The following is a 23,257-nucleotide window of genomic DNA, read 5'->3' on the forward strand; positions in this document are numbered from 1 at the left end:
TTTAGTTAAAATGAGAATTATACTGATGAGTAATCCGTATATATTTTATAAATAATTTTAGAAACGTGTTCTTACTCATAATATTGATGGAATTAATTGAAATTATACAAATTTTATTATGCCCAAAAATAATTTATGCAACGTGCCAAACTTGCCCTACGTACCATTATTGCTTAGACAATGATGGATGCCATTGCAGTATATTAAGAAGATACCCGCCATTTCACCATCACCATTCACCACCACCCTGAGAATGACTTCCTCCACCCAAGTCACGGTGGTGGAACGCCGCCTCATCTCTCCGCCGCCGCGAACTGTGACAGCGACCTCTCTGCCTCTCACCTTTCTCGACATACCTTGGCTTCTCTTCTCCCCAAGTCAACCCCTCTTCTTCTATGACTTGCCCGTCTCCACAGCCGAGTTCATACAAACCATCCTTCCCAACCTCGAAAACGCTCTCTCCCTCACTCTCCAACACTTCTTCCCCCTCTCCGGGAAGTTGGTAACGCCGCCACTGTCCTCCATGCCGCCCCGTCTTGAATACACCGGAGACGACTCCATTTTCCTGACAATTGTTGAGGCCACGGCTGCTGACGCCGGAGATTTCAAGAATCTCACCGGCAACCACCCAAAATTGGCTCGAGATCTCAAGTGTCTTGTTCCTGTTTTGAGGAGTACCGGAGTAGGTTCAAAGCAGCAACTTCTAGCCGTTCAGATTACAGTGTTCCCTGAAGCTGGGGTTTGCATGGGCTTCGCGCTTCGCCACGTAGTAGCCGATGGGAGGACATTCAACAATTTCTTGAAGAAGTGGGGTGAACTTACCAAAACCGGTGGGGTTTGCGGGGCTGACGGGTCGGTGACCTTCCATGATAGGGCAGTGATAACAGATCCAGGTGGGCTTGAGTCAACTCTACTCAAAGAGTGGTCGAAATTGAAGAATTCACAAAAAATGGAAAATATTAATAAGGCTAATGGGTCAAAACACGATTTTTCAAGAGCCACATTCGTGTTGCGTCCACATGAAATGGAGAAAATCAAGATATGGATCTTGACCCGATCCGGGATGTTATTCGGGTCGAGCCAATTGCTCCTATCACCTTATGTCCTCACTTGCGCGTTCATATGGGCTTGCTGGATGAAAACTCATCAATTCACTTGTGAAGACGACTGTGGTGAAATCGTTCATTATTTTGGTTTCATTGCTGGTGGGATTACACGATTGCATTATACGGTCCCTAATACCTATGTGGGTAACTGTGTCGGATTCGGGCGATCGTCAGCTACTAGAAAAGAGTTAATGGGAGAAAATGGAGTGGTTTATGCTGCAAAAGCCATAGGGGACACAATCAAGAAGTTGAACGGAGATATGCTGGGTGGAGCCAAGAGTTGGATCTCGGAGTGGAAGGTCATACGTGAATCGGAGCTCCATGTAATGGTAACCGGGTCGCCGAAGTTGGATGTATATGGGTTGGATTTTGGGTGGGGGAGACCCGTGAAGATTGAAGAAGTGTCAATTGATACCACAGGTGTAATATCTCTTTGTGAAGGTAGAGAGGTTGTTGGAGCCATTGAAATCGGGTTGGCTCTCCCTAGGTCTAAAATGGATGTGTTTAGTAGTTTCTTCATTAAAGGAATGAATTCCTTTAGTATCCATTGTTAATGATTATTGAGTTTCTCCTGATTTGGTGGAATAAAACTAAATGCAGCATTGTACGAACTCCATGTTGGTCTTTTAGGATGTTTTATACTCTTAAATGTGCCATATTTTATATAAATGTGCATAATTTTTATAAAAATATTTTTAAAATTATAGTATTTATTTTTTTATAGAGTTAAAAATTACTTAAAATATAAAAGATAGTATATGTTTGTAAAGATATATATATATATATATAAGATGAAAATAAATGAGAAAAAAAATAACTATCAAAAAGTAGTTATGAAAAATCATGATGAGTGGGGAAGTTTAAAATAATTATTCAATTTTAAAAAAATTAACATACCTGATGTGCACTACTAGGGTGGCCTAATCAAAGATAGCAGGAAGGCTTGGGACGACCCAACCCTTGATTCTGAATATACTACCCCAAGTGGCCTGTATAACCAGGAGGCCTAAGAAGGAGGATCGAGACCCAAGAAACCTCAGATTCAGCCCATGGTCATTACCCAATAAGAACGATTGGCCCAAAAAGACCCAAAACCTGACAACTCCCTCTCCTACGTGGTGTACAACTGGCCCACCAATGAGCCGCCACCTCAAACCACGTCAGCCCTAGAAGATGATATATAAATGAAGGTCTCCCTAGCAACTAGGACTGCCTAGTATCTAGGACTCCTTGGAGGTGAGGGGTCTCCCTAGAGTGAAGGAGACTCCCATTAGATGCATCCAGTTACGAATAAGGATAATTTACTACTTATCCGGCTACCACAACTAATCTTCACAAAAATCTAGGAAAGTGGGATAAACCTCCAACAGACGAGGGTACTCCCCTATTATACAGGTTTGGTCTTCCAAATGGGGTATGACTCTCGGACTATATAAGCATTCTTCAAGCATCTTATCACGAATTCTCACATTCTTCTTAAAGCTCATTCAACATATCTCAATTTTCTATTGCAATTATTTACTTTCTTCCTTTATTTCACTTCAAATTCAATACTAACTTGGGCACCAGAGTGCTAATGTGTGTTTTTACAAGTCCCCTTCCCAAGATCCATAAACGTTTCAGCCCAAGCTTTGAACAATAGTACCCAATCTAGTGGGCCCCGTGCTATTTTTGCAAGCATCAAATTAGCGTCGTTTGTGAGAAAACAGAGTTGAAGACATGAGTAGCAATGGAAACACCCATCAATGCAACAAACAAACAGAAAGCCATGGAAACAACCGACAACTACCAGGCCTTGCAGGAGATGCTAGGGGAATCCCCAGCTCCAGCTAGGAGGATCATGATCCTAGGACCTTCCAGGCCCATTATGAAGAGACAAGCGGATCGGCTTAGGAACGCACTACAGGAAGCAAGTGAAAAAAATAATAAATGATAAAAATAAAATTATTCTACGACCAACCAAGGGGTGTACCCTTAGTGTTCCTGGGCGTTTGATATAGTATATGGATTTAAAAGTAAATAAAATAACGAATCCCAATATACAAAGCTATAGATTATAGAAACAAACAACAAGTGGTATTTAAATGAGATCTTACCTCTTTCGTTTGTTTTGTTTGAACCGGCAATCTTGCATTTGTTGGAATAGGTGACCACAAGTCAATAAGATTGGCAGTTTTGAGAACCATTCAAACAATCTTTATTTAAGTAATATTGTCTTGCCGAATATGGTAAATATTCGTGTTTAGCGCGTGTGTCTATTGTGCTTACCAAATTACATTAAGCATTGCTTTTAACGTCACAATGGATGCCAACAGACCACTTAATAACCCATGTAGGGGTGGCAGATGAGTCGAGCCGGCTCGCGAGCTCGGCGAGCCGGCTCGACTTTGAGCTCGACTCGAGCTCGAAAAATTCGAGCTCGAGTCGAGCCAGCTCGAGCTCGAGCTCCTATCGAGCTCGAGCTCGAGCTCATATGTGGTTGTTCACCAGCTCGCGAGCTGGTGAATATTTTTTTATTTTTTTTTATATTTTTTTTTATTTTTGAATTTTTTCTATATTTAATTTTATATTTAATATTCAATTAGTTTTATAATTAAAATTGACCATATATTATAATTGTTAATCAATATTATACATTTTATTTTAGATAGTAATAAATTATGTTACTTTTATTTATACATTTAATCTTTATATAAAAATAAATTTAATCAACAACTTAGTAAATTATAATTTTTTATAATTAAAATTATTATTTAATATGACATATATAAATTTTATGTTATATTTTAATATATATTTGTTTTATATTATATTTTTCTTAAATTGACAAGTAATTCACTTATAATTTTTTATTATTTATAAATTTATGTCAAAATTTAGTAATTCTTATGAATTAATCTAAAAATTATAATAATAATAATAACAACAACAATAATAATGATGATGATGATGATGGTGGTGGTTGAACAATTCTAATTATTATTTTATTATATATATATATAATGAGATTAAAAAATTTAATCAATAAGTACGATATCTTAAAATCCGGGCAACTGATTCATAAGAAATTTAAATATATACAAGACTGTGCCCATTAGATCATATCCGACGGTATGATTTAAAATCACATGGTCTGATTCAACGATACACCGTCTTGAATGATTACTCTTATGTTTCAAGTATGATATCTCAACATCCGTATATCCAATAAATCTAAAACTTTACCAAATGTATTTTATTGTAAGTTTTATCATATCTAACGGTCAGATCTGAATTTTGATGGCCAGATTAATCCATGTTTTTCAACAATGTAAGATGATAGTTAGATCAATGTTATACTAACATTTATAAATATATAAATTTTGCAAATTGTTAACATATATTAATTTCAACTATATCTATGTAAAAATTTGATGATTCGATTTTATTATTTAAAATAATAATAATAATAATAATGATGATGATGATGGTTGAACAATTCTAATTATTATTTTATTATATATATAATGAGATTAAAAAAGTTTAATCAATAATTATGAAATTTTAAAATTCGGGGCACCCGATTCAAATGAAATTTAAATATATACAAGAACAAGACTGCGTCAATCAGATCATATTAGACGGTATGAACATAATTAACTATATATATGTAAAATTTTATGATTCGATCTCATGATTTAAAGCAATAATAATAATAATAATAATAATAATGATAATAAATTAATAATAATAATAATATCAATAATAATAATAATGTTAATAATAATAAAAAGTTAAAAACCCTCTTTCTCTCTCTTTTTCCCGTTTGTTCTTCCTTTTTCTTTCTTGATCTCTCTTTCTCATGCTATCTCGTTCTTTTTCCTTCCCTTATTTCTTCCCCCCAAACGGCAAACCCATCCCTTAGAACCCTAGCCCCCAAATTCACGGCAACAACAAAGGAGTCGGCAACGAGGACACCGACGACGACGAGTGCGGCTTCGTTCAATTACTTGGAGTTGTTCTTCGGTAAGTTTGAGTTTTACTTAAGTTTTAGTTTGAGTTATTCAACACCTACTTCTCACTTTTGTGGATTATTTGCCTTTTGTAATGCGGGAATGGAAGATATATATGTTTGTATGACCTATCTTTGTACTGGGATTGTTGTTATATGCTATATATAATACTCCGTAAAGATGTATCTATTGCTATTATTATATTCCAGAGAATTTGGTTAGCTAATAATTGGTAACTTCAAGAACACAGCTAAATGTGTTGGGTTTAGTAAGTTCGAGATTATATGATGTCTTGATCATATTTATTCAAGTCAGAGAGGGGAAGAGCCTATGTCTATGATATCAGTAATGTGCTGCAATTTCAATTCTGATGTTATTGCTTGTGTAATTCGCAAATGCAAGTTGATTAAGAAGAGAGCTAGTACCTACATGTTGGTCATTTCTTTTGGTCAAGCACTATCTCCACAACTATTAGTATTTGAAGATGCTGGGTTGTTTCTGTTATTGCATGTTTCAGCTTCAGCATACCTGATTATGTATTTTGATATTGTCAAATTATATACCCTTGTACCTGATTATGTTTCAGCATGCTTCTGTAACAGATTAGTTGATTGCCGACTTCTGTAATTAGATTTTGCTTGCTAATTAGATTTTGTAATCATTTGCTTGCTAAAACGATTTTGGAGCATCCAAAATCATTGGCAAGCATACAGAATTAAATGATTACTCTGCTCACAACAAAGCCAAGTCTACATATTTGCTTGCTAATTAGATTTTGGAGCATCCAAAATCATTGGCAAGCATTTATGAATATAATGTCTTTGGATATGCATTTATGGTTATTTTTTAATGATAATAATTTCTCTAGCAAACTTCAAGGCAATAAGTATTTCCTTCTCAATGTTCAGATATGAATATATCAGCAAATACTTCTTTTTCTATAGCCGATTCAACTAGTCCAGTAATGCAAAGTGAGGACCAAACAACTAGTGCTACTAATAGAGTTGATAGGGATACTATTGACACAGAGAAGAACATTGAGGAGACTAGTCATGTACATACGATGACTGTATCTTGGATCTGCCCGAGAGGTGATTGTGTCACAGACATGATCATCATAAGCTTTGTCCAGTGCAGTCAGAGTATATAGCAAGGATGGTAAGTTACAAGAAGAGGATTCCTCCCCTTCAGTATGTGATAGAGGTATCTCCTATGCACTTGTAGATGCATTCACGCTTTATGAATCTGTGGCCACAGTCGTTGATCGAATAGAAAAAAGAGGTTCCTTTGTCGAGAAACTTGGCGTAACGTGATTTCAAGTATTAAGCATAGACTCTTAGTCCAGTATATGAACCACCTAAATTCATGCCCTAGACTAAGGCTGGGAGACGATAGACGGAAGGACCGTACCCGTATGGACTCGAGAGCCTAAATGTTCACACAAAATTCACTTAGACTCTAGTGCCATGGACCGTTGTTAGATGGCCACACATAGTGACAGGCTTTTTTGATTAAAGGTTAATAAAGAATTATTAATTAAATTTAATTTAATTAATTATAGTGTTAGACACTAGCCTAAGTCTAGCTGAAAGGTGAATCTAAAGAGTCACACACAAATCATCGAAAAGGAAGAAGGAATTAATTTGGAATTACTTCCACAAGTAATTGGATTACTTACAAAGAAAGATCCATTGGATGGAAAGGGTCCAAGAATAAATCAATGGCATTAATTTTGAATGGATTTTTTCTTATAATTTAATAAGTTGAATCTTATTAAATAAGGATAATTTGGGTATATCTATTTAATTAGATGAAATACTAGTTGGGCGCAATTAGATTGGATTTAAATAAAATTTAATTGGGCTTTTATTTATAAGCGTAAAAATAGGTCAAGCCCAATTATTTTGAGCCCATGAAAAATTCTATGAAAGGAAATAAATAGCTAGCAAATTCTAATTTTGGAAAGTGCAATTCTAGCCATTTTTTGGGATCTCTTTATTGGGAATAAAGAGAAATATACCTTGTAGATAAAAGAATGTATTTAGAAACATTCTTATTTATCAAACAAGATATATATATATATATATGAAATATAATTATTTTGAAAATAATTATGATCTTCATTAAACATAAAAAAAAATTCCCCAATCTTCCAAAGGGAGCATTTGACCGCCCCTCTCTCTTAACACAGTTGGTGTGTTCTTTCTTTCTCTCCTTCTCTTCTAACAAAGAGGACATAGAGATCTAGACTCCGATGTGGTGTGGACGAATTAGAGAGTTCCTGTGTTGGAGCCTCAAGTGAGGAGTATTTCAAGCGAGCGTGAAAATCGAAGGTATCGTGTTTCACCCTTTTATTTTTTTGGTTTTCGTGATTTTGCATCAGCCCCATGTTTGTTTCATTTTAAGTACACTGAATGCCGGGGAATTCCAAGGGTACACCCCTTGGATTCGTTTAATTTCTGCTTTAAATTTTTATATGCATTTTTATTTACCGCTTCCGCAAGCACGTTCTCGGGCCGTACCACGCGTTTGATCCTTCAAGTACTATCAAAGCACGGTTCGATGTAGGGCCGATGGTTATGTATAATTTGCACGTCAACGTGCTTTATGGCTTTTGAAGCATGCTTTTATCGCTTTTCATTTAGTAGTTATATGATGAAAATAGCTCCTTCATTTTGTAAATTTCTGGATGATCAAAGCATATGAAAATTTAGAATTTTCTGGGTTTATTCTTTATTTTTGCTGTTTTATATTGAACACAGAAAAGGAGAAAAATTGCAGAGGGGCCAACGCGCTGCAGGGTCGACGGCCGACGGCTGGGCCATTTTTTTGCCGATTTCAAAAATTTAATTTTCTAAAATTTTTCTTCATTATTAATTATGATGGTTTTAATTTCTAGATAAAATTGGATTTTTCTAGAAAAAGTAAATTTCCATAATTAATTGAATTTATTATGTGCATCGAGTGCACATATTTTTTATCATCCTTTTGATTGCAAATTTCGAACTTGTGTTTTCTTTGTATGATTAATTTTGTGATATTGGATATCATAGATTGTGATATTATATGGGATGTATATTATGAAATGTATGGATGGATGGTCACGAAGCCCACGACCTCTTGTATGTTTATGTTTATGGTTGGAATGCTATCTTCTCTCTCCCTTTCGTTTTTAGCCTTGGAATAAAAAGGCTTACTATCTCCCTCCTTATGTACTTGCCCCGACTTCTGATTGGGATTTCATTTTAAGATGTAATGTGAGTAGTATAGGAGGTGAGATTTTTTTCATTTTAAACCAAGCCCATGGAGAAGAAGATCCACGAAGGAGGAGGCCCACAAAAAAGTTACAAGGCCCATCTACATATTGATGGGTAAATTGCTTTTGTAATAGCATAGGACCACTTTAGACTGACCAATGACTCACTGTGGGTTGAATGAGTCGCATAGGTTGGGCTCGTGATCATCCCACAGGGGTATGCTTAACTGCGTTGCATGTGGTGATTTATTTATTGCTTTAGCACTTGATGCCATGCATGCAACATAATTATGTGATGAGTCTCGGTCAAACAACTCAAACATTAACTATCACTTTGTTGAACCAAGTTAATGTGTTAGGGCCCAAAATGGATTTGGATCAAAATGGTTTGATCTGTCCAAGGTTTCCATCCATAATAATATGGTGGGAAGCTGTCACTACCCAAGTATGGTCTCTCGAGTTGTGGGGGTAGTGGCACACTTGGAATAGAGGAAAGTTGAGTCATCATTGTAAACAAAGGAACACGCTCACTATTTTCCTATCTCATGAGTCGTGGGAAGCGACAGTTGAGGTGTGATTCGGTTGATGGGTTGAGCTGTACACAAATTAAATATTAAGCCCATAATAGACTTGGATCGAAATGGCATTTCGATCTGTCCAGGGTTTCTGATATGGTATCGACCATGGGTGGTCCGATCTTTACGGGGTAGGCTAGAAATGGATAAAGTGGTCCGTGACCTGAGGAATGTAAATAGCAAACCACGTTATATGAACGTGACCTACTACTTAGAATATTCAACCAACCACGAGCACGAGTAAACCAATCCACACAATGACACACTTGGGTCGAGCACGAATTGGAGGCTTTATGAAATTGAATCACCAATCTAATAGACTAGATTGACAAAGCAAAGGTTTCGCCAAAGCTAAAACAATATATAACTCTCCAAAGTAAGAAAACACTCAATATTTTATAAACTAGATCAATTCTTGAATAATTCGATTGTATCCCACATGCATGGCTGGTATGAGCCTTTTATAGGCCTAAAACACTTCCAAATTAACCTTTCATATCCCCAAGTGACTCCTTGGTAGACGTACATTCAATACTTGTTCAAAAATAACTAAAAACTAAGCATTCCTGGTAAAAAACGAGTAAAACCCATGCATGATCATGTGAATCCGAAAATTGGTGTATAAATGCACTTTGAATGTATTTGAAAGGTCTCCTTTGACCACATGGCTGCACTTGGACGAGTTGGGCTCCTATTTTGGGTTTCCTTGGGCTTGAATTAATGAAATTAAGTTCACATGTTGGGTCTCCGATTGTGACTTGGTCCCATTAGCAAAGACTAAGTTGGATTGGGCTTGAATTACTTCTTGCATTCTCTTCAACCTTTCTCTTGTTATTGGCCCACTTCCAATGGTTAAATTCATTGGATCTTGAATTTTTTTTGCTTGTTGGACGCCCTCGGTGTTCCTATCACCTTCCATCCATAACAATAACATCAGGAAGCTACTGCTATCCAAATGTTGTCTCTGATTCGTGGCACATTTGGAATAGAAAGCAACTTGCATATTATTATGAACAAAGGAATACGCTCGTTGTTTCCCTGTCTCACGAGTTGTGGCGGGCATCAATTGAGGTGTGATTTGATTGATGAGTCGGGTTTAACACCGAGTAGCATGATTCACTTTGAGTCTTCGAGATCATGTGAAGAAGTGAGGCAAACATCTTGGGAGTCTAATTTAAATGAGAATGACATCGGTTGCCTACCACAAGATCTTTTCCATGTGAATCATAAAAGTGGGGCATGGTAAATTGATCTTGTGTATCCCAAGCCCACTAGAAAAGGATTTTCTAAAACCCCACTAGCGAGTGATGGGATTTTGTAGAAATAGTGGGAGGTGTTAACGACTAATACACCGAGTCTTAACTCAAACTCAATATTGCTATAATCTACTTATTGTTTATGCTCTGTGTTTTCAATGCATGTCTTAGATCCGTTTTCCAATTCTATTTTTTTGAGATTTATTTAATGGAATACAATTAATTAAATTGGATGCAAAAAATTGACGGATTGTCCTCGATTTTTTAACCTGATTTATGTCATGGAAACGCCCAACGGACTTGAAAAAGGAGTCCTCACTTAAAAAATGCTTGACATTCGGGATTAAGACATAAGAAAAATCGTAAGGTCCACAATGTTATACCTGCTTCTCTACCATGAACAGTATGATAAGCTGGACGTTATTGGCTCAATAATGCTCCACCTAAATCAAATTTATGCGGCACTGAACCAACATATTGGATATGTCGCAACGGAAGCATTTTTTGAAGCCAAGATGACTGAAGGTAGTCTGTACATGAACATCGGGTTAAGATGTTATCCATTATGGAGAAGCTTGATGGCCTCAATGTTGATCTTGAAATTGGATGTACGTTTGACATAGCCGTTCATTCACTTCATCCCTCCCTTCAACCTACTTATCATGAACTCTAAATGAGCTTAAAGAGACCATTCATTAGTTGATAAAAAATGGTTGGACCAATACGAGGCTACGGTTGGACTATCGGTATTGGATTTGGGGCTTTTGACCTCAAAAGCGAAAGGCAAGGACTTCAGGCGTCGAACGAGAAAGAAGGATGAAGCAAAGTCATCCGCTACAGACACTTTGAGTGCTCATGTCGCCTTGATGTGCAGGAGTAAAAGAAAAATGAAAAAATAGTTCGGCAATCAAAATTTACATATGATGTTTGCATAAAATTGGCAAAGGGGATTGGAAGAGGAAGTATTGTGAACTCCCCTTCACCCGAGCCATGGCATTTGTTGAGCAAACATGACTACTATTTATATTTTCAAAGTGTTGGACAATTGCTCTCGAAGCGCATTTCTACAAATGGTTTGCAAAAATGAAAAGGAACAGAATGCTAGAAATATAGTCTTAAAGCGAGCGGATGGCGAGGCCATTACTACAAAAGCAATAAGACAAAATAAACTTAACCATTAGTATTCATGTAAAAAATAGTATACAATTATATAACCCAGCATGATCAAGTTGTTAGTCAATTATTGGACAAAGTAGAGTACAAATTTGATCAATAAAAGATTCTTTTGAGTCTGCTGATTTATTAAATTATCGTACTTCATGTCATAATTGGATTATGCACGCGCAAAATAAATGACTAAAATGGACAGTCAAGAACAAAACTTACCGAGAATGGCGTGCATGAGCTACGCCATATCCCTCTAGTTCAAATGAGTAGGTTGGTAGGTTCAAAGAGTCTAGCACTAGATGATTTGAATTTACTAACTTATGAATCCTTCCTGAGAAGGAAGAAAGCAATGAAAGCACTTTGTGGGACAAAGAATGCTTGTAAAAAATGATCTATTGGATTTGATCCAAAATAGACATCTGTAAATCACTAAATACACAAACACTGGTAGAGGGTTCACAAGTCTAAGGACTTCTAAGGAGTTAAGAGAAATTAGACTTGAGGTGGAGAACAACTGGTTACAGAGACAAACCCTACGATTTGGAATGATAGATTTGAAAGTCCTGTATCTAGAATACTTGTTCTGACAAGTTGATGAGGTATATGACTCGGTCAAAAACAAGGTTGAAGGTTAGTGGGAGCTCAATTATGTTTCTAGTGTTTTAGATGTTAAAACCATTTTTGATTATTTGGAATGATAGAAAGACGTTGTGGAAATATGAAACGTGAAGATTTTTCATAAAATTCTCCATATAGGAATTGGATTCCTATCTAGGGATAAGATATCCAAGATTCAAACGTGGTAGACTGATGAGAAGCTTAGATGTTTGACATCCCTTACGTCTTTGCAGCATGGAAATATTGTTCGGTGCACTAAGCCTGATGTTGAAAGAATTGGTATGGCCCGGGAATGCGATAGAAGCGTGGAATAAAAATTTTAAAAACCGGTTCAAAGGGGTGTTCCAAGAAGAACAAAGAACCAAGAAGAAAAAAACTCCAAACAGAACATTATTGTTTAGTGCTTTTGGATTGTTTTGTGTTCTAATTTGAATCCAATTCAAAATAGAACCAAAAGGAGAATATTTTTGAGAGAAAATAGAGAGAAAATTCGTGGCTTTTGTCATGGTTATGATGGATATGTGTGTACTTTTGTATATCACATACAATTCAATTCAAAATTCAATAACTACTAAGTTTGCCTCCAAGACAACATATAGAACCATATTCATATAACCTCCAACCATAATGAAATAACTCCTTCATCATGTTCATCATGGTGAGCAGTCTCAACTCCTTCTTAACTTACTGCAACCACCCTCAAATGGGCTTGGACTTCAAATATGCATCGGGCTCGATTTAATCAAATTAAATCAAGCCCAACCATAGTCCATTTATTCATTTAATCCAATTAAATAAATCTAAACTCAAATACTAATTAATTGATCCAATAAATTAATTAAGCCTAACCCAATGAATTAATTCAATTAATTTAAAGGTGTTAAGCCCAAAAATTAATTAATTCTTGAGTCATCCATCAAATGGTTTGCTAAATAAATGATCTAATCATTTATATATATTCTCTTTGAATTAGTTTAATCCAATTAAATTAATTCATTTCTTCTTGAATTAATTCCATCAATTTCATAGTGATTTGTGTGTGATTCTTAGGTTCACCCTTAGCTGGACTTGGACTTGTGTCCAACACAATGATTAATTAAATCTAATTTAATTAATTTATTTTCAACTAACCATTAATCAGAAATTTCTGTCACCATGGATGGCCGTCTAGCAACGGTCCATGGCACTAGAGATTAGGTGAACGTTGGCATGAATATTTAGGCTCTCGAGTATTATAAGGGTATGGTCCTTCCATCATCCGTCTCCCTATTTAAGTTTAGGGCATGGAATTGGGCGTTGGTTTTCATCCTGAACTAGATACTATGCTCGATAACTCGAGATGCGTTTGCTCTATTGATCGATCTGGAAAACCATTCCCTACTCAATCAATCGCTGTGGCAACTAATACTAAGAGCACCAACCATCTCAAAGCGCATAGGAGACTCGACTGTCATATACTGACAGGTGACAGATTCTGTCTTGGAACCCATCGTCCTCACTACATATTCTAATTGCACTGAACAGGACTTGTAATGACCACATCCAAGATACAGTCATCTTTCGTCAAATTGAATATACAACCATCATATGCATGCAACTGCCATGGTTCCTCAAGTCTAAGGACTAATGCCGTACTATCAGAGCCAGGAAGATCTAATACTGTCCAAGCCTCCAAGCTTCCATATAATGACTTCCTGCGAGTCAGTTCAGTTGGCTGGACAACTTTGTCAACCACGTACTAACATTGCATAAACATCCAACATCTGTCGCCGATGAAACACGACGCTCATCCAATGAATGAAATTTTAGAGAACTCTGGATTCCCGATCTCGAGGTTCTCGACTTGGAACGTTTCAAACCTAACATTCAGAAGTTGGTTTCATGGCCACCATCCAATGCGCAGCCCAACTACATAGGTTGTACAATTTGGTTTATGGGCTTTGTTGTGATGTTAAGCCTATAAACATAATCAACACAACAAATACAATTTCTAGATAATGAATACTCACTTTATTCATAAACAATGTTACAATTACACCGAAATTGTCAGAACAGATTACATAAAGGCCAATTCAATTGGATTTTTGATCACCTATTCTAACAAACTCCTACTTGACCTTAAAGCCAATCATGCTTTATTCTCAACCCATCTTTTCAAGATGTTAAGCATGAGCAATCTACAATACCGGCTTGGTCAATAGATCTATTATATTTTCTGCTAATGTGTCTTGGTCCATCCTAACGTCACCTCTTCCCACCATCTCCCTAAGCAAATGGTAGCGTCTAAGAATGTGCTTGAATTTGTGATGAGATCTCGGTTCCTTCGCTTGCACTATAGCCCTGTTTTTATCACAAAAGATAACCATTGGCTCGGCAATGCTAGGCATTATACCCAGGTCTTGGGTATAGTTTTTCATCCAAACCGCTTCCTTAGCTTCTTCCGAAGCTGCTATGTACTCAACTTCAGTGGTGAAATCCGCTGTGGTATCCTACTTGAAACTTTTTCAAGCCACTACACCATCATTCAGCCTGAATGCAAACCCTGATTGAGACTTGGCTTCATCCTCGTTAGACTGAAAGCTAACGTCACTGTAGCCTTTTAGAATTAACTCCCCACTATCGTAAACCAAGAACATATCTTTAGTCCTTCCAGGTACTTAAGTATGGTCTTGACTGCAGTCTAGTGAGCCTCACTGGTACATGCTTGATATCTGCTCGTTACGCTAAAAGCAAAAGCGACATCTGGCCTTGTGCACTGTACAACATACTGTATGCTACCTACAGCTGATGCATAGGGTATGTCATATATTTTTCTAAGCTCCTCATCAGTCTTTGGAGACTGCTTCTTGGATAGCTTAACCTCATGCCTCATGGGAAGGAATCCTCGTTTGGAGTTTTTCATATTAAATCTCTTCAAGACTTTCTCAACATACGAGGTTTGGGTCATTCCTAATATCCTTTTAGATCTATCCTAGATAATCTTGATTCCAAGGATGTAGGAAGCCTCACCCAAATCGTTCATGGAGAATTGTGTGGACAATCATGATTTAGTGTCACCTAGAATCTTGACATCATTACCAATGAGTAAGTTGTCGTCCACATATAGCACTAGGAATGCAACTAAGCTCCCACTGACCTTTTTGTATACACAAGAGTCAAAGTTGTTCTATATGAAATAATAGCCCCATTTGAGACCATAGATGGACTTCTGGAGGTGGCAGACCTTTTGCTCTTCTCCAACAGATGTGAAACCCTCTGGTTGATCCATATAGATGTCTTCCTTAACGAACCCATTAAGGAAAGCCGTTTTCACGTCCATCTGCTATATATCATAGTCATACTATGCAGCTATGGCGATCATAATCCGAATGGTCATGGCCATGGCTACAAGCGAATAGGTTTCCTCAAGATTGACCCCAGGTCTTTAAGTATACCCTTTCGCTACAAGCCTGGCCTTAAAGGTTGTAAGCTTTTCGTCAGCTCCAAACTTATGTTTGTGGACCCATTTACACCCAACAGGTTTAACACCCTCGGGTGAGTCAACTAACGTCCAAACCTTATTTGAACTCATAGAGTCCATCTCAGATTTCATGGCCTCAACCCATTTTTCCAAATCGATGTCCGATATCGCTTCTCCATAGGTCTTTAGATCATTATCCAATTGACCAGTCAAACCCAGAAATCCATACCTCTCAGGCTGTTAGGACAATCTAGTTGACCTTTAGAGGACAGGAATACCGTCAGTGGGAACTATAGGCGTAGATGATGCATCACTACATCCATTTGAGGTGTTGCCTCAATAGATTCCTCAAGGAGCAATTCTCACGTTAGGTATACGCTAGAAAACCTTTTCCAAGAACACTAGATTTCGCGAGACAAAAATCTTTTGTTCGGAGGGATCATAGATACCCCCTCCAGTTTTCTTAGGATTACCCACGAACCTGCACAAACTAGACCTTGAGTTCAGTTTATCTCCCACTAGTCTCTTGACATGCAGGGTTACCCCACATGCTGAAGTACTTGTAGGACGCAGGCTTGCCGTGACATATCTGATATGGTGTCTGGGCGACGGTCTTAGAAGGCGCCATGTTCAACAACTTGGCTGCCATCTCAAGAGCACATCCCTAGAAGGATAAGGGCAGTTCCATAAAACTCATCATGGACCGAACCATGTCCAACAAGGTTCGGTTCCTCCTTTTAAAGACCCCGTTAAGTTGTGGCGTTCCAGGAGAAGTCCACTGAGAGAGAATTCCATTGTCTTTTAGGTAATCTAAGAATTCGCACTTAAATACTCACCACCTCGGTCCGACCGAACGGTTTTAATTTTGCGACCAGTTTGGTTTTCAACTTCCAGTCTGAACTCTTTTAACCTTCCAAAGGCCTCAGACTTGTATCTCATTAGGTAAGTATAACAATACCATGAGTGATCATCGGTAAAGGTTATGAAGTAGGAAAGTCCACCTTTGGCTTATGTATTCAGTGGCCCACATAAGTCTGAAAGGATCAAATCTAACAGACCACTGGCTAGCGTACTTTGTCCTACAAAAGGCTTCTTGGTCATCTTCCATCTCAGACAAGACTCGCAGGCTAGTAGGTGATCCAAATCATCTATCTCTAGATTTTTTGAGTCTCCAACCTTTTAATCCTATCTTGAGAGATGTGACCTAACCTTACTGCTAGATCTGTACGTTTTCTTGATTTTTCATTTTACTTTTGTTTTGAGCAGTCATGACGAAATCATGTTGTTGGAGAATATAAAGACCAGTATGAAGTTTGCCTAGCAGATGTGAAGAACCATTCTTCATCAAATAAAAATAATTTTTATTGATCATAAACTCATAACCATCATTCTCCAACAATGAAATGGAAATGATATTCTTGATCATACTAGGTACATAATAGCAATCCTTCAATTCTATCCTAACTTGATCACTAACAGCTAAGCGGAATATCCCTACAGCTTCAGCAACCACAGCCTTGCCATCGTCAAGCTTCAGGACATCCTCGTCTTTACTTAGCTTTCTGCTTCTTTCCAGCACCTGCAAATCATTGCAAATGTGAGCTCCACCGCGAGTATCCAATACCCAAGAAGCAAAGTTAGTTATCATGTTAACCTCAACAACAAATGTACCTGCACTGGAGAGGAGCTTGGGGCACTCCCTCTTCCAATGGCCCTTTTCCTAATAATGCATACAAATATCATTTGCCCTTATTGACATAGAACCCACCTTCCTTTTACCTTTGCCTATCCCCACCGGGGCAATAGGAGCCCACAAAGCGCTTGCAGTGGCATTTGCCTTACCCTTCTTCCTCTTCCAGCGTTTGGCCCCCTTACCTTTCGCTTTAGAGGTCGAAGCCTCCCCGACCAACACCAACGGCGCAGACTTTTTGATTGTTGCCCCATATTCGACCAACATGTTAATCAACTCGTTTATGGTCTTCTCAAGCCCATTCATGCTGTAGTTTACGACAAACGGGTCGTAAAACGGATGAAGTGACTGGAGGATCACGTCAATGTACGTGTCATTATCAAGCCCAGCTTGAAGATCCTTGAGCTTTTCCACGAGGAAAGCATCTTGATCCCATGCGCTTGCACAGAGGATCTCTTAGTCATCTTGGTGTTGAAAAATAATTTTGTGGCGACATATCAAATATGCCTATCTAGAACCGCATAAAGCTCTTTCATGCGGAGCATTAGCAACTTGGCATCATCGTGCCTATCGTACTGTTTCTGGATATCATCTATCATTGATGCCAGTACGATGCTGCGGACCTTCCCATTGTTCTCGTGCCACCTTTGAAACGTCACAAGTTCTTCAGATGTGGATCCCTCCACCAAGATCCTAGGAAGAGACTTATCCAGAATGTAAGTTTTATTCTCGAAATCAAGGACAATCCTCATTTCCTAAGCCAATCATTGTAGTTCGTCCCATTAAATTTGTTTGTCTCCAAAATCATGGTTAATGGATTCTTAGACATCTACATTAAAAATGTAAAGCAAAAATTAGCAATTAACTGTAACATTAAATACAAGTTAAGATTTGGTCTTTAGTCATTAACTGCTCCCACTATTTCTTCAAAAGCCTACCACACTCAAGTGGGGTTTCGGGAAACCAATTCCTAGTGGGCTTGGAATCCACAAACACAATTCTCCATGTCCTGCTTTTACGATTCACAAGAAAAAAATTTTGTGGGAGGTAACCATTACCATTCTGATCCAATGAGATTCCCAAGATATTTTGCCTCGCCTCTTCATGTGATCCCGAGAACTCTAAGTGAATCACATTACTCAGCGTTAGGCCAACCCAAAAACCAAATAAATATCTCAACTCTCGCCCCCCCCCACGACTCGTGAGACAGGGAAACATGTGTATATTCCATTTGCTCACAATAATAGTGTAACTTTCTTCTATCCCAAATGTGCCACGACTGGTGAGACCACAAAAAGGTAGAAGTAGCATCCACACTATATTATCATGGCTAGAAGGCTTGGAATTATCAAACCATTTGATTTAATTCCATTTTGGGCCTAATATTTACTTGGACCATCCAAGTGAGAGTTCAAGTTAGTTGTAACCGAGACCTCATCATTATAACATTTGGCATGACAAAGTTTTAATGATTGAGTATAAACGCATTCCAAACACATCATACTTAAAAAACTAAAACATTTACCACATGCAAACAATAAGCCTAGCAGGGCCCTGTTAGATGATCACAAGCTCAATCCTGAGTGACCTATTGATCTCCAGTGAGTCTATGGTTAATCTAGGGTGTGGCCTAACTATTACAAAATAGTAACTCATTATCATTCTAATGGGCCTTCCTCGTGAGCTCCGTCCAATAGGCCTAGGCCTTCACTAACTGGAAGCTTACATTTATTCAAAATAAATAAAACCTTACATTAATTCCTAACTACACTCATTACAACTGAAAATGAAAACCCCAATCAGAAGTAGGGGGGAGTACAAAAGGAGGGACAAAGCAAGCCTTATTATTCCAAGGTTAAAAAATGAAAGAAAGAATTAAAACAAAGAGGCACGCAGGCCTCACCCAACATAAAATAAACCATACATTAGGCCAATGAGCTTTGTGATCATCCCCATTGTTTATCCAATAAACAATAATTAACACATTTATATCGAATATAAACATGTTAAACAAATAAATACAGTCCATGCATTTAGCAATTGATATCCAATGTTAAATACCAAATAAAATATAATTAAATTTAGAAAATAACATACTAATAATGCAATTAAAAATGGATATCATCCATACATTCAATGTACGAATTTTCTTTTGTTTGTTAGGAAACCATTCCCCAATTAATTTAAGGCACAATTTAATTTTAGAAAAATCCAACTTAACTAAAATTAAAATTTGCCAAAATTAATAATTTCACAAAAATTGCAGAAAATAGGAAAATTTAATTTTTCAAAAAAAATGGCACAAAACGGCCCAGCCCTTCGAAACAGCGGACGACCGTCTGCTGTTGGCCACACGCACGCGCGCGCACTGGTCGTGCGCCCCAGCAGTTTTTTTTTTTTTTTTTGAATTTCTACAATTAAGAACTGAAATAAAATCATGCATTTACAGAAAATCCAATTTCCAAAAATGCATAGATATCCATAATTTAAAAGCAAAATTAATACATATTTTCTAAACATATAATCATGCTTCAAAGTCATAAAACATGTTTTCTAAAAGCAAATTAAACACGTTGTTCATGCTTAACATATAATAATATGTTAATCTTAAAGCCACAACACCGAACCGGGCTCTGATACTACTGAAAGAATCGGTATGGCCTGAGAATATGATAGAAGCGTGAAATAAAAATTTTAAAAATTGGTTCAAAGGATGTTTTCTTTGAAATTCCCGGGCGTTCGATGTTTATCAAAAGCATAATAATAACTATGCAAACATACTAGACATGTGGCTAGAGGATGAAACAAAAACTACAGAAACATAATATGAAATTTTACCTTTTGGTCCTTTCGAAAACTGCAACGTGCGTTGTTCCCTTTATGTTTTCTCGTTCCGTTCACTTGAGAATTCAAACTAGAATTGCTCTAAGTTGTCCACACCAAAAAATGAAAAGGTAAAATTCTTGTTCTATTGCTAGATCGAACAAAGAACTAAGAAGAAAAATAACTACAAACACAACACTATTGTTTAGTACTTTTGGATTGTTTTCTGTTCTAATTTGAATCCAATTAAAAATAGAACCAAAAGGAGAATATTTTTTAGAGAAAATCGAGAGAAAATTCTTGGCTTTTGTGGTGGTTATGATGTATATGTGTGTACTTTTGTATATCACATACAATTGAATTCAAAATTTAATAACTATTAAGTTTGCCTCCAAGACAACCTATAGAACCATATTCATATAACCTCGAACCATGATGGAATAACTTCTCCATCATGTTCATCATGGTGAGGAGTTTCAACTCCTTCTTAACTTGCTTCAACCACCCTTAAATGGGCTTGGACTTCAAATATATACCGGACTCGATTTAATCAAATTAAATCAAGCCCAACCAAAGTCCATTGATTAATTTAATCCAATTAAATAAATCTAATCCCAAATACTAATTAATTGATCCAATCAATTAATTAAACCTAACCCAATAAATTAATTCATTTAATCTAACGGTGTTAAGCCAAAAAATTAATTAATCCAAATAATTAATTCTTGAGCCATCAATGAAATAGATTGCTACATAAATGATTCAATCATTTATATATATTCTCCTTGAATTAATTTAATCCAATTAAATTAATTCATTTCTTCTTGAATTAATTCCAAACTAATTCTACCAATTCCATAGTGATTTGTGTATCACTCTTTAGTTTAACCCTCAGCTAGACTTGGGGTGGGTTCAATACAATGATTAATTAAATCCAATTTAATGAATTTATTTTCAATTAACCATTAATAAAAAAATTTCGTCAGCATGGAGGGTCATCTAGTAACAGTCCATGGCCTAGAGACTAGGTGAATGTTGGCTTGAATATTTAGACTCCTGAGTACCATACGAGTACGGTCCTTACATCATCTGTCCCCCGATCTAAGTCTAGAGCATGGAATTGGGCGTCGGTTCCCATCCTGGACCAGATACTATGATCGATAACTCGAGATGTGTTTACTCTATTGATTGACATAAGAAACCATTCCCTACTCAACCAATCTTTATGTCCACAGACTCTAAGAGCACCAACCATCTCAAAGCACATAGGAGACTCGACTGCCATATATTGACGGGTGACGGATTTTATCTTGGAACCCATCGTCCTCACTACATATTCTGATTGCAGTGAATAGGACTTGTAATGACCACATCCAAGATATGGTCATCTTTCGTCAAATCCAAGATACAACCATCACATGCATGCAACTGCCAAGGTTCTTCAAGTCTAGGGATTAATCCCATACTACCGGAGCCAGGGAAGATCTAGTTATACCGATCAAGCCTCCAAGGCTTCCATCTGACCACTTCCCGTGAGTCAGTTCAGTTGGCTTGACAACCTTGTCAACCACCCACTAACATTGCATAAACGTCCAACATCTGTCGCCGATGAAACACGACACTCATCCAATGAATGTAATTTTAGTGCAAGACCCAATAGGACTCTCAATGCCCAGTATCGAGGTCCTCGACTTGGAACATTTCAAACCTAACCTTCTGAAGTGGGTTTCATGGCCACCATCCAATGCGTAGCCCAACTAAATAGGTTGTACAATTTGGTTTGTGGGCTTTGTTGTGATGTTAAGCCTATAAACATAATCAGTGAGCACAACAAATACAATTGCCAGATAATGAGTACTCACTTTATTCATAAACAATGTTGCAATTACACCAAAATTTTCAGAATGGATTACATAAAGGCCAATCCAATTGGCTTTTTGGTCACCTATTCTAACAGATGTTGCTTATGCTATTTAAGCATAACAATGGATATCAAGTTTGCGCCAATGAGGTAACATATTGTTGTTGAAGGGCTATCTTTAATACCTGAATAAGGATTAAAGAAGAGACTTGATGCACATTAATGGAGAATTGATTCTGGAAAGCTATAGTGACAATAGCTTCTAGCATCATATGAATAATATTTAATCTCAAAACAAGTGTACATGCAAGCTTTAATGATGATGTGGTAATATTTAAATGGTTCCATGTGGAATACCACAAGGAACTTCATAAAAAAAAACAAAAAATTTTTTTATGGCAACTTTAAAAGTTATATTATAAAATGATTAGGATTGAAAACAACACCAGATTGTTGGATGTGCTACCTGCATAGCAGCGCGAGTAGTCACATTAGATGATGACAACTAGGCTATGGCACAAGGTAAAAGGCCCGAGATCTCGTCATAGATGCAATAAAAAATCTTAGATACCATCATCTCCTTGGAGCATTGATCGAAAGATGTGACGTGCAGTTGGACCGCAGAACATCGTTAGAAACTGCAGTAGACCCATAAGACCTAGATGATATCGCAGATTGCTCATGTTTAGAATAATATGAAAAACATGAGTAATTGGCATTAAGGTCAAGTGGGAGATTGTTGGAATAGGTGACCAAAAGCCAATTAGATTGGTGGTTTTGAGAACTATTCAAGCAATCTTTATTTAAGCAATATTGTCCCGACAAAAATGGTAAGTATTCGTCTTTGTCGTGTGTGTCTGTTGTGCTTACCAAATTACGTTAAGCATTACTTTGACGTCACAACAGATAACCTCAGACCACTTAATAACCCATGTAGTTGGGATGTGCATTGGATGACGACTATGAAACAAACCTCTGAGGGTTGGTTTGAGATGTTTAAAGTCAAGGACCTTGAGACTCGGCATTGAGAGTCCTACTGAGACATCTGCTAAGTATTGCATTCATTGGACGAGTGCTGCATTTCTATTGGAATAGGTAACCAAAAGCCAATTAAATTGACAGTTTTGAGAATCATTCAAGCAATCTTTATTTAAGCAATATTGTCCCGCGCATGTGTTTGTTGTGCTTGCCGAATTACGTTAAGCACTATTTTGACGTTACAACAAATGCTCATAGACCACTTAATAACCCATCTGGTTGGACTGCGCATTGGATGCCGGCTATGAAACCAACTTCTGAGCGTTGGTCTGAAATGATCCAAGTCAAAGACCTCAAGACTAGGGATCGAGAGTCCTATAGAGACTCGGACTAGAATAGTGCATTCATTAGATGAGTGTCGTGTTTTATTGGCGACAAACGTTGGACGTCTATGCAATTTTAGTAGGTTAGTTCA

The 23,257-nt window shown here is 37.3% G+C and overlaps 1 protein-coding gene and 1 long non-coding RNA gene across 2 annotated transcripts; both read left to right on the forward strand.

The window, feature by feature from the left end:
- Positions 1–218: 218 nt before the first annotated feature.
- Positions 219–1,717, forward strand: LOC105162662 (coumaroyl-CoA:anthocyanidin 3-O-glucoside-6''-O-coumaroyltransferase 2). The gene has a single exon (XM_011080746.3). It carries the CDS (start codon positions 254–256, stop codon positions 1,658–1,660), a length of 1,407 nt encoding a protein of 468 aa, XP_011079048.3. The 5' UTR covers positions 219–253; the 3' UTR covers positions 1,661–1,717.
- A 3,198-nt stretch (positions 1,718–4,915) lies between these two features.
- LOC148784366 (uncharacterized) lies at positions 4,916–8,491 on the forward strand. Its single transcript, XR_016063749.1, has 3 exons — positions 4,916–5,111; positions 7,290–7,431; positions 7,861–8,491. It is a non-coding gene; the product is annotated as an uncharacterized LOC148784366 (long non-coding RNA).
- The last annotated feature ends 14,766 nt before the right edge of the window (positions 8,492–23,257 follow it).

Source organism: Sesamum indicum, linkage group LG13 (genome assembly GCF_026168435.1).
Source record: "Sesamum indicum cultivar Baizhima isolate 11 linkage group LG13, ASM2616843v1, whole genome shotgun sequence".
Lineage (NCBI taxonomy): Eukaryota > Viridiplantae > Streptophyta > Magnoliopsida > Lamiales > Pedaliaceae > Sesamum > Sesamum indicum.